Source organism: Xiphophorus hellerii, chromosome 8, assembly GCF_003331165.1.
Source record: "Xiphophorus hellerii strain 12219 chromosome 8, Xiphophorus_hellerii-4.1, whole genome shotgun sequence".
Classification (NCBI taxonomy): Eukaryota; Metazoa; Chordata; class Actinopteri; order Cyprinodontiformes; family Poeciliidae; genus Xiphophorus; species Xiphophorus hellerii.
Genome location: NC_045679.1, coordinates 25,208,406 through 25,220,969, shown reverse-complemented (window position 1 = coordinate 25,220,969; position 12,564 = coordinate 25,208,406). Strand labels below are relative to the sequence as shown.

Here is a 12,564-nt window from a genome sequence, read left to right as displayed (position 1 = left end):
ATTTATTGACGACACACCAAAAAATGATCTTTTTATCTATCTAAACTTCACTTTCCATATATTTAGCTTTATGAAGTTTATTCCTTCATACAGTGCTAGTCGACAATTATAAACCTTGCTAAATAAGTGTTAAAATATCTGCTTTTACTTTGACAAATTATTACAGGGATTCTAACAATAAATACGACCAATGTCTGTTAGCTTATGTCAGAGCGTTCAGCGCGCGCGCTCATGTGGAAGCTCAGCTCGCGCACTTCCAGCTTGCACACGCGCACAGAGGCTAGCAAAGCGGGTGTTGTTGACATTTTTTAGCAACACATTTAGCGACAATGGCGGCCGAAGTGAGACAGGAGCTTGCACAGTTGATGAATTCAACCGGATCTCACAAGGACCTTGCTGCCAAGTACGTAGCCATTAGCGGACAATAACATAAGCTGCTAATAAAAATCAGTTCACCACGGAAACGCCGCATTCGTGTTAGCTGGTAGCAGTGTAGCTTTGTCAGACTTAGCTATGCTAATATCATTCACTCAGTTATATTAGCAATTCGTTAGACTGAACGCTTCAGTCTGACAGTGTAGTGCAATTTAAGAGTATTTTGTGTTCACGAAGCAAGAGGTTACTCTGGGTTGTTGATATACTTTTGCGATGCTTGCTGACTTCCATGGAAGCTAACGTTGCTTTTTAATTTGCAGGTAGAAAAAAAACAATCTAAAACGAGTTACAATTGGGCTGTTTTTCGTATCACACAGACACATTGCAGTGCTTAATGGGTTTAGGAAGAATTTCAAATGATCCACAAATATTGCGGATAAAATCCTCTGTGAGTGTATGTTCTTATGAAGGCAGGCAAATGCTGAACAAGATACATGTCAAAAGAAACAGATACATTATAGAGTCTGTAACGATTCTTTTATTCTTCTAAGAGTGAATGACTTCAACTACAACGACATGTCTGATGTTGAGTTGATCAGGACGAAAAAATAAGAATTTTCTACTTTTGACTTGCAGCAAAATGACCAATTTCAATCACTGACCTGATGATTGGTATATCCCGTTTTCTTGCTGAACTGTTTGTTTCTTCTCATTACCTTAACATTAAACATTTATTTCACATTTTTAAGAAGACTTCCACAAGAATCCTTAATAGTGCGTGTAATCAGTAAAATTTCTCTGCAGATATCGACAGATTTTGGAGAAAGCCATTCAGCTGACGGATGCAGAGCAGCTGGAGTCCTTGAAGGCGTTTGTCGAAGCGAGTATGCATTACGGATATCGTTCTCATGTGGCCAGCCTCATCTACAAGTCTGTTTCTTCGAGCGACTGTGAAATTTTACGCTTTTTAATTAATTTATTTTTTTGCAGTGGTCAATGAGAACGTCAGCCTTGTCATCTCGAGACAGCTGCTGACCGACTTCTGCACGCACCTGCCCAACCTGCCGGACGCCACGGCTAAAGCGGTGTATCACTTCACCTTGGAAAAGATCCAGCCGAGGGTCATCTCCTTTGAGGAACAGGTAGGTTTCTTTATGTTCTGCCACGACCTCCATGGAGATTTTCTTTTGTTTGTAAAAATTGTTGTTTTTTTTTACATATTTGTTAAAACTGTCACCACGTCGTGATGGTATAAGATGGCACATTTAATCTATGAACTTGAGCTTCTCCACCGCTCCCGGTTAAAAACCACCAATCAAAGCCAGAGGGCGGGTCTTAGTGTTGTCAAGCAACCTCGTAAACGTGTTGAGAACCAATTCACTGTTACAAGAAAACCATCGTCATCGGTGGCCATGCTAATTAACCTTAGCATCCACAACAGGCTCTGCTAATGGGGAGTGACAATTTAAACAAATATGTAAAAAAAAAATAATTCTTATGAAAGTTGCCTACTTCAGCTTTAATTCCTTGTAAAGTTAAAGAAAATAACTGATCGAATCCTGCATGGCTAAATAATGCTCCTGTGTCTTCAGGTGGCCTCAATCAGACAGCACTTAGCAACCATTTATGAAAAGGAGGGAGACTGGAGAAATGCAGCGCAAGTTTTAGTTGGCATTCCTCTGGAAACCGGGCAAAAGTACGTAGCTTGTTTACAGATTAACCTTCAGATCTCTGTAAAAGTTTCACGTATTTGAATGCCTCTTCGCTTCTCCTCCCCCCCAACACAGGCAATACAACGTCGACTATAAGTTGGACACGTACCTAAAAATTGCCCGGCTCTACTTAGAAGACGACGACCCTGTGCAGGCGGAGGCCTACATCAACAGAGCCTCGCTGCTTCAGAATGAGTCGTCGAACGAACAGCTGCAGATCCACTATAAGGTGCGCGATCTCTTTATCGAAAACAAAGCCTTCCTCCGAGGTGCAAAGTCTCTACGGTGAAATCTGTCCTCCTGTTGTACTGCGACTAAAGCTGTTGCTCTTTACCAGGTGTGCTACGCCAGAGTCCTTGATTTCAGGAGGAAGTTCATTGAAGCTGCGCAGAGATATAACGAGCTGTCTTATAAGTCTATCGTCCATGAAAGTGAACGACTGGAGGCGCTGAAACACGCCCTGAACTGCACCATCCTGGCCTCCGCAGGTACAGGAAATCTGACTTTGACTTACATTTTTCAGAAATGGTCTCATCAGTTCTTTCCTTACTTGTCATTATATTAGGGATGCATTAATATGAAAATTTCGCTCAATATATTCCATATTACTATTGCTGGCCAATAATCAATATATACCCTCTTAATCAAAAAACTAAACATAAACATTTGTTCATTTGTGGCGTACTCACCACAAATGAACAATAAAGTTTCTTGGGGGAAAAACAAAAGGGAGAATGTGAGGAGAGGAAACAGGACTGCTGCGTAAACAGGCTTCAAAATAAGAGCGTGAATACAGGCTTCAATAACCAAAACTTCAACACAGATTGCCAACCTTTATTCGAACTGAGAGTTGACAAAAAAACAACTAAAGTAGCGCATTGGGGTTTATCAGAAAAATTGATTTAGGGGACGCAAAGTACGTTTTCAGAGTTATAAAAATTGCTAAAGTGCTATATGAAAAATTATCTCTGCTGTTAGTGCATTAGCAGATTAGTGTAAGTGGTTTCCACCACTACGAATACCATGTCCAATCCCGTAATAAAACAGAGAGTGATTATGAGGAGAGGAAATGGAACTGATGCGTAAACAGACTTCAAAATAAGAGCATGAATACAAGCTTCAATAACCAAAGCTTCAACACAGATTGTCAAGCTTTATTCAAACTGAGAGTTTACAAAGCAGCCTAGAGGATTAGGATTTATTGGAAACATTTATTTAGGGGAAGTTAAGTATGCTAGATGTTTTCAAAGTTAGCTAAAGCGTTATGCAAAAAGATTAGCTTTGCTATTAATGCATTACCATATTAGTGGAAGTGTACACTGCAAATACCACATGACCAACCCTCCCACCTTCCCCTAGAGAAACACAAACGCAGACAAGTTAGAAATAATTGTCGGTTGTTAATATCGGCCAGTTTTACTTATTGAACCGATTCTGGTATTTTGAAAAGTTGATAACTTTGGCCGATAGTTCTTTCGTTTTTTTTGTCGTGCTTCCCAACATTCTATTTTTGATCCGCTGCAGGACAGCAGCGCTCCCGTATGTTGGCCACTCTCTTCAAAGATGAGCGCTGCCAGCAGCTGGCCGCTTACGGGATCCTGGAGAAGATGTACCTGGACCGCATCATCAGAGGGAACCAGCTGCAAGAGTTCGCTGCGATGCTGATGCCCCATCAGAAAGCCACAACGGCAGACGGTAACAACACAGGACAGATTTTTTTTTTTAACACAACAGAAACTCATATGTTGCTTAACCCTGCTTTACACCAACTGTGACCAACTTTTTTTTTTTATGAGACCTTAGGTAATTTGGTTCTTAGCGTATTTCAGCAAAGTTTCATTTTATCATGTGCAAACAAAGCTTACCAAACACGAGCAGTTATTATCTTATCCGCAGCAGATCAACTTTTTAATAATCTCAGTTTGAACAAAGAGAAGCTCCAGTGTGAATATTGACTCTGGTCAGAGTGGAGGAATAATCATTCTTTCGCTACAGAGTTTTGATTCAGATCTGATGGTTTGTGATGGTAACAGTAATTCTCCTTTTCAGAAAAAATAAGCAAGTTTAATGTTTGCAGATTTCTTTGGGCATGTTATCACTCCTGGTTTTATTTGTTTTATTTTCAGGGAACTTTAATCTTGAAACAATCTGTATGTTTCATTGAAAACGAAACATACATCTTCACAAAGTTTAGTTTCTTTTTTGGAAAAGTTTAAAGGGACAAACAAAAAAGATTTGAACCAATCCTTTTACAAGAAAATGGTGGTACTGCTGCTCTTAGTGAAACAGAGCCAATAGGGATGCACTGATCAGAAAATTTGGGCCGATAATTATATCCAATATTTATCTATACATACATTTTTCTATGCGTTCAACACTGAAAAAACAACCACAGTGCTCATATTGCTTCTGTGCTTTAGGGAAACACCCACAATCCTCTGCTGCATCACTGTCACTGTCTCACGGCCAAGCCCCTCCCCTTCCAGAAACACAAGATGTTAATATCATCTCACTTTTATTTACGGAATCGATACGGATACGTTTCTTTGTTTTTTTAAAAATTGATCAACATTGGCCGATACCGATTTTAATCATCACCTACATTTACATGACAAAATCACTTTTTACTTTTATAGTTGGTTGTTTTGTCCATGTGAAATGACACATGACTTTATACCCTGCAAATATGTCAGAGGTCCAAAAGGATCAAAGAGAAGAACAGTGGCACATTTTCCATATCTGGAACAATTTTTACCAAAATAACATGAAGTTTTTTTGTTTGTTTGTTTGTAACTTTACAAATTTGGCAACAGCTAGAGATGACAAACTCTGTCGTTTCAGGCTCCAGCATCCTGGACAGAGCCGTGATCGAGCACAACCTGCTGTCGGCCAGCAAACTCTACAACAACATCACGTTCGAAGAGCTGGGAGCGCTGCTGGAAATCCCCCCGGCGAAGGTGACGGCTCAACGTTCCCGTGTTCAAACAGGACGTTCGCTCTGCATATGCGTGTTGTCCTACAGATTATGTGTTTCACCAGCAATAAGCAAAAACAACGTCTCTGTGTCCAGGCTGAGAAGATTGCGTCTCAGATGATCACTGAGGGACGCATGAACGGCTTCATTGACCAGATAGACGGCATCGTTCACTTTGAAAGTGAGTATCTGTGATCTGGTTGCTGTCCTTTTCAATTTTTTTATTTTTTTTTTGTTCAAATGTAAGTACAGTAATATACCATACCATCAAAGTTGACATGTTAGAAGCAGGAAAATGTGAGGTGTCTGAATGCGCAGTTAGCTGGAGCTCATTGCACATCAGAAACGTTCTCTGGAGGGTCAGGTGAATCTTTTGCTGATCTAGTAAACACTTGGTACCAGGATGCATCATGGGAAAACGGAGGTAAGCATCTGGAGGCAGTCGGAAGCTTTGGGGCGAGGCCTACAGGGCAAACTTTGGGATAGCAGGGATCACCAGGGAGACCAAGTACGGCGTTTCATGTAAACAAATCTTCCCCGGCGTCCGCGGCCGGTTACCGCGGGATACTGAGCCACAAAACAGAAACTGTTCGTGAGTAGTTTAGGGCCGCAGCTAAAGATTATTTTAGTAACCGATTATTCTTAGGACTAATTGTATGAAAATATGTTTTTTTTTTTCCTTTCGACCACTTATGCTTATTTTATACAAGATTAGAATAAAAAAAAAATAGAAATAAACAAGTAATTAATTGTCTTTTTTAAAGAAGAAAATAAACAATTAATTTCCAAAAATACAGTAGTGGTATTTCTTTAGTGAACGTTTGATCATATAGAGCAAACAATAAATCTGCAGCTAAAATAATACTCCTAACATCAACATGTGGAAAGCTCAGCTCTTTCTACTTGACTTAACAGTAATACAATCTAGGGCTGATCTGTTTATTTATTTATTTATTTATTTTTGATTAATTGATTAATAATTATACTGCAAAAAGTGCTCAATAGGAGATTTTATTATTATTATTTTATTTATTTTACAGAATTTAAACCAGGTGAAACTTAAACTGCGTTGAGGCATTCTGGGTAGAACATATTTACAGTCAAAGATGTCTTTTTTTTTCTTTTCTTGAATGCAAAATGTATATTTAGATTTTTTTTTGGACAGTTTTGGCTTATTTACTGCTGTGTGTTCTTTGATCAACTGACCTTTTTTTTTTGTCTGTGTCCTAGTTAATGATTAAAGTAGTTGACAATTATTTCAATAATCGATTCACAGTCACAATTACGGCCTGCTTATGAAATAAGCAAGGCTGCAAATAACTGCCTGAAAAACTATTTTGAATTCACGGTCATCCAACGCAGGAACCTCATTAATTAATTTATGAATTTTAGTCCCCAAGGGGGGATATTGGCATTTTAGTTCAGTCTGTCCAAGAGAGCAAAAAACAAACAACATGAACCATGGGTAGACGGTGCCTGAGGCTGCAGCCATGGGAGATGCTACCCTTTCATTAGAACTTAGCCGTGGCAACATAATTGTGTAAGTTTGTTTGTTTGTTTTTTTTCATTTCACTTTATCTGCAGCAATTACTTTTTAGTCGCCTACACACAGAGCAAAATGGACGATTTTGCACTAGCAAAATTGTTACTAGCGTCTGTGTCCAGAAGGGGGCATCCTCGTTAAACTGGATTCCTCAGCAGCGTCACACGGCCTGCATGTCTTCATCTGGTTGTTTTCTGTGTCTCTGGCAGCCCGGGAACCCCTTCCCACCTGGGACAAACAGATCCAGTCTCTGTGTTTTCAAGTCAACAACCTGCTAGAAAAGATTCGCCAGGCAGCTCCAGAGTGGGCGGCCCAGGCTATGGAAACCCAGATGACCCAGTGAACATCAGTACACCCCCTCCTCCCTCCCACTTCTGTCTTCCTGCTCAAACAATGTCATCTCTGAAGCCCCGGTTATTAAAACACCCGAGAAGAACTTCATATTGTTTGTATTTTTATTATTATTATTATTATTATGAATATTGTTTAAATAACAACAATCCTCCAGCAATGGAGGAAGCCAGTGAATGTACTTTCAAGAGCGACTAATAATTAGCATGTTAACAATCTGGCCTCATATGTTGGCATGTACCGTATTTTCCGCACTATAAGGCGCACCTAAAAACCTTCAATTTTCTCAAAAGCCGACAGTGCGCCTTATAATCCGGTGCGCCTTATATATGGACCAATATTGAGCCACAACAGGTCTCGCAACTACGGTAAGCAGCCGCCGACTTCATTTTCCCCCGTAGAAGAAGAAGAAGCGCGGTGCACGCTGGGTTTTGTGTAAAGACCCCAAAATGGCTCCTATTAAGAGACACGCTTACGACGCAGAGTTTAAGCTCAAGGCGATCAGTCACACAGTAGAACACGGGAATAGAGCAGCAGCCAGAGAATTTAACATGAACCAATCAATGGTGCAGAGGTGGACATATATTGTGATCGCACTAACGTTTGATTTACCGTAACAGTATCAGACTGTTTTTTACGTGTTTATTGAATCGAGGAAAAGTTCCCCTCCACTATATGTTATACCTTGCTGTTGTTAAAAGATAAACTGTGTCATGAAAATACCACGTCACTGACTTTACCTCGGGGAAATAATAAAACAGCTGTTTATTCATTTTGGGAATGAACGGAGTTTTCAGAACGCTGGTTTGTAATTATTAATAAAGTTTGACTGACCTATCTGACTATTTTGTTGACATTCCCTTTATCGCAGCTCCATCTAAAGGATGGATAACGTAACCCCAGCCTCTACTGTAGCGTCTATTCTAGGCGCCTTATAATGCGCCTTTTAATATGAAAAAAGTTTTAAAACAGGCCATTCATTGAAGGTGCGCCTTATAGTGCGGAAAATACGGTAATGAGGTTGACAACGTGCCGTGTAAGTGGTTGGTGAATAATGGTATACTTGTTGGTACAAAACTGTATTTTCAGTGAAGAGAAATAAATCTAAAGTTAAAGTAACTTGTTCAGCTAAAGAGCTGTTATTGTTTTCTCTTTTTTGTTTTAGCAACAGTAAATCTCCATTTGGAGTTATTTTTTGCTTAATAGCCTCTTTTCTGTACGTTTAAATACAATAAATGAGGCCTAAGGTGATCAACTAAGGTTTTTAAGGGTAACAATGAACTGAAAGTAATTAGTTTTGAAAGCTGTACAAAAAAATATTCAAAAATAAACTTTCTGGATCATCGGTCGATGTGGACAGCTCTATTAAAGGAGGAGCTTCGCTCATAACTCATATCATCCAGGGATCTTCAAAGAGTCATGGACTTTGATGCTGTGGGCAGGAAGCATCTCCAGTTGCAGTCAATCTCGCAGAGAATCTGACAAGGCCTCTGACTGAAGACTTGCCGTACGACAGTGGCATGACTTGTGATTTTTCTGAGACTTCAAGAAAATGCGCGGTGGGAGGAATGCTGCGATGTGGCGAGGACAGCTGACTCCGCCTTGCAGCGGGAGGACAGCAGCTGGCTCAGACGGTGCAGGGTGAGCTAACGATGATTTTTGTATTAAACTACTATAAAACGTGTAATAGTGCCGAAAATACATGAGCCAATGTTAGTCGGGGTGTTGCAAATAACTTAAAAGTGTCAGAATTCATTCACAATATTCCAATGTGTTTTCAGATGTTGATAAACTGCCGCTGCAGATCATCAGTGCGGTTCTTCGTGCAGCCTCTGAGATGCTGGATGTCTCATCAGTGTCCGTCTTCCTGACTGCCAGTCAGTGTTTTACCTTCAGCATGTGTTCAGAGACCTTCGCCTGTCTGGAGCAGGGATCACATGAGCTCAATGTGCTGATGAAACATTTCTAATTTTTTTTAAAAATAATGTGGCGGATGTTCTTACAGAGTTGAAATGCATTAACAATCTGTTGTTTTTAACTTCTCAGTATGTTTAAATATGATGAGCCGAAGCCGATGGAGTTTACTGACCACACGAAGACGTCTAAGGAAATTTATGGAGCTTTATTAGAGTTTAACAGTGAAGAGTAAATTTAGGTTTATCTCAGAAATTTTCTAGAAAGATCTTCAGAAGTCGCACATTTTCGACTTTTGGAAATTTTCTGAGCTTGAAAAGTCAAAAATGTTCTAGAAATTTCTAAGATTAATCTAAACATTTCTGAGGGGTTTTTTTTTTCTTGCAAAGTTTTGGCTGGTCGAGCTCAGAAATGTCCCTGTTTTTTCTAGAAAGTTTTGGGAGTTTTTCTGGCGGAAATCTACTCTTCAATGTTCTACCTACAATTGTTGGTCATACAGGAATAATGGATGTTTTTTATTTTATTATTATTATTATTATTTTTAAAACACAGCGTTCCTTCCTTAAGTTAACAGTACAGAGGATATGACCTCACATGTCGTGGTCAACTAATGTTGATAATCTGCATCATCAAACCTGGAGGCACGCTCAGGGAAACCAAAAAACCAAAAAGTAAGAAAGATGATATTTTGTGAAGCTTGTGGATTCAAGAGAAAATTTGCAATAAAATGAAAGGGAAACAAGAAAGCACATATAACCCAAGAGTGGTTATTAAAACTATTTAATCTAAAATCAAGTTTTCACGCGTTCCAAGAGCCTCCCTGTGGAAAATGACAGCAGTTCTACAAGCTAGTATCAATGGAAACGAAGAGTTTTACAACATAATGTTAAACTATCAGCGGCATATTTTAATGACTGCAGGACATCATAACCCTGGGTGGGACTAATAGCAGGAGATAAACATGGCTTCCCAATGTGGAGCAAAGGTTCGTGGATAAAGGAAAAACAAAGAATCACCAGGCCATTGATGGAAAAGGTGAACGGCAAAGCGTAAAAAGAACAAACAAAACGTTACAAGCAGAATAATTTCTTCATCAAGAGAGAAAGAAAGGCTCCTCCTTATCAGTCCAGGGGGAGGTTTACGACTTCTCCGTCGTCATGACGTCTCGTCTGTAAGGCACAGAGGAAACACGCCTCAGTTCAGCCCCATCGCAATTACGCAAATGTCGAATGTTGTTTGCGCGCTCACCTGTTTAGAAAATGCCCTGCTCCTTCCTCCGGTTGATGTCCCGCTTCAGCTGGCAGGTGGCGCACGACGTGCAGCAGGCGACCTCATAGTAATCCCTACACAGAGATCCCTACGAGCACAAAACAGTCACTGTGAGAGGTTGCTCCTCCTGACTGACCCGATAAAGTCCAAAATAGACCAACTAAAAACAAACAAACAAAAAAAGTATGGATGCCAGGAGGAAGTTCAGTTTGTGTTGGCAGAAATATGATGTACACTAAGCAAGGGTTATAGATTATATAGGCTTTAAACAGGAACTTGGAAACAAAGAGGTTCGTGCAGCTTCTACATGTTTTTGTTTACTAGTTGTTACTAAAAAAAAACAAACAAAAAATTTAAAACACTTTCGTCTTGCCAAACTGAAGACTTTTATCATCCAGTTTTTGGTAGAAAGAGAGAAAAGAGAAACCATATAAATCACGAAATTATTGAGCACGTTTTCATTCATCATGCGATTCATTCATTTATTGCTTATTGCGACAGGCCTACGTATTCATGAAAGAAATAGAAAATGAAAATCTTTTGGGCCCCCGCCCCCCCAAAAAAATGAGAGCCCTGGGCTGCTGCCCCGTTAAGCCTTTTCTAAAGTAAGAACAACAAACTTAGAGACTAGTGGTTGTGATTCCCACCTTTCTGGGGTACGAAATGCCGGATAATTCTAAAATAAATACATTATCTTGATGATACAGCTAAACTTCCTGGGAAAATACTGCGGGAACGCGACACTTTTAGCTTGTGGAGGTAAAAAAGTAACTGTTTTTAAACGCATTTATTCTTTAAGAGTTTGTTTGAAGTGACGTCACTGTGTGGCCGGATGCCAATGTGGCGATAGTAATGTCTGTCACTCTGCCAAGGCAGCGTGAGAATCACACCTTTGTCATAAAAGTATTGTAGTAATAACAACTTAGATGATGTATTAAGTTGCATCTCAAACCGTTTTTCACTTGTCAGCTTTCTGCCTGCTGCTGTTTGTCAATGACACAGAGGCGGTTCTGGCATAAATGGTTCCCTGGGCAGGTCCAGCCCTGTGGGCTCCATGCAGTGCTTACACTGCGGGGAGGGACAACTCCCTACTGAATGGTCAGATAATTATTCAACTAACTTTTGAAGTTGCTGAGAAGATATTTACTTTAACCACCCATGCTCTGAAATAGTAATTCAAATATTCAATTAAATACATTTTGTCAAATTGCTTCTTCTGGGTTCTTTCAGGTGCATTTATTTCAACCGTTTTCCAATGCTGCCTTCAATGGGAGATTCTTCTCTACCTACTTCTACGGTAGAAGTCGTGAATTCAACTTGCTGCTGTTGCGTCGGGAGCTCACCCTGATGTTGTATCTGGTTCTGTAGACGCTGCGGATCGGCACGCCGATGCCGCACAGGCAGCACTCGTCCATGTCCTTGGCGATGGAGCAGCCGAGACACGGCAGGCAGAAAAACCCGCAGCAACCTTAAGACACAACGAGTGGAACCGCAACAAAGGAAACGTTAGGAGACGGTGAGACTTTCGACGTGTTTCAGCGGCGACGTCGGCTCCTGGTGCGTTTATGGAGTTTTTACGGCAGCAACACGGGAGCATTATCAAATGTGTTTCTTAAAAAAACTACAAATGGTGGTGATAGGCAGAAAAATATTGTTGTAGTCATAAAGCAATTCTGTTAACATGACATTCAAATACTTAAAAAACTATCAGTTTTGTCAGCTGTTTTTGAAAATATGAACTATATTAGTCACTTTATGCTGTACTTTTTACCTAGAACACTGCTATGTGGAATTAACATTTAACTTTTGCAGACTTAACTTCTTATTATTCATGTAATCCTGCTGTAATTTCAACCCCCTTTTTTTACAGTGTAGAGATTGAAAAATGCTGAAGATGATCAAAATTTCAAACAATTCGTTTAAAAAAAAAAAAAACAAAGAAAAAAAAAAAGAGAGAGTAGAAAGCTCCTTACAGATTCCAAAGTCGTCGCAGCAGTCGCACAGACCCGTCTGGAAGTCGGACGGCTCGTATTTGCCTGGTTGGTTGGTCACAGCCATGACGACGACGATGAAAAAACTTCCCCCTGTGGGATGAAGAGAATCCCAAATCACTTAAATCTCCTCCCTCACAGGTCTCCGTAAATCTCTCCTCGCTGTCGGCGTCAAACAGCCGTGGTTTCCAGTGAGGCGGCTAGAAGAGTAAAATCTTACCAGGTGGAGATCAGAAGGAAGTGATGCGGCTGAGTTAGTCTCCTTGGCGACAGGTAGAGAGCAGGAGGCGACGGCGGCCTTTATCAGCGACCAAAGGTGGCCTGCTGGGGCCGCGTACGTGCGACGCCCATCCAATCGTGACGACAGGTTTCTGGAAGGTAGATCATTAAACACACCTATACACACACACCCCACGGTAAGGCAGTAAAACCTCA

At 40.4% G+C, this 12,564-nt stretch overlaps 2 protein-coding genes and 1 long non-coding RNA gene across 3 annotated transcripts; 2 read left to right on the top strand and 1 right to left on the bottom strand.

The window, feature by feature from the left end:
* Positions 1-249: 249 nt before the first annotated feature.
* On the top strand, positions 250-7,045 carry cops4 (COP9 constitutive photomorphogenic homolog subunit 4 (Arabidopsis)). Its single transcript, XM_032569506.1, has 10 exons — positions 250-403; positions 1,180-1,259; positions 1,366-1,517; positions 1,968-2,071; positions 2,163-2,316; positions 2,425-2,575; positions 3,612-3,782; positions 4,929-5,044; positions 5,158-5,242; positions 6,814-7,045. Exons 1-10 carry the CDS (start codon positions 330-332, stop codon positions 6,945-6,947), a joined length of 1,221 nt encoding a protein of 406 aa, XP_032425397.1. The 5' UTR covers positions 250-329; the 3' UTR covers positions 6,948-7,045.
* A 674-nt stretch (positions 7,046-7,719) lies between these two features.
* On the top strand, positions 7,720-9,925 carry LOC116723781 (uncharacterized). The gene is made up of 2 exons (XR_004340036.1): positions 7,720-8,596; positions 8,737-9,925. It is a non-coding gene; the product is annotated as an uncharacterized LOC116723781 (long non-coding RNA).
* Positions 9,634-12,474, bottom strand: plac8.1 (placenta associated 8, tandem duplicate 1). The gene is made up of 5 exons (XM_032568885.1): positions 12,350-12,474; positions 12,112-12,222; positions 11,482-11,606; positions 10,118-10,226; positions 9,634-10,038 (listed from the first exon to the last, which is right to left on the bottom strand). The coding sequence occupies exons 2-4, from the start codon at positions 12,194-12,196 to the stop codon at positions 10,122-10,124; spliced, it is 315 nt and encodes a 104-aa protein (XP_032424776.1). The 5' UTR covers positions 12,197-12,222; positions 12,350-12,474; the 3' UTR covers positions 9,634-10,038; positions 10,118-10,121.
* Positions 12,475-12,564: the final 90 nt, after the last annotated feature.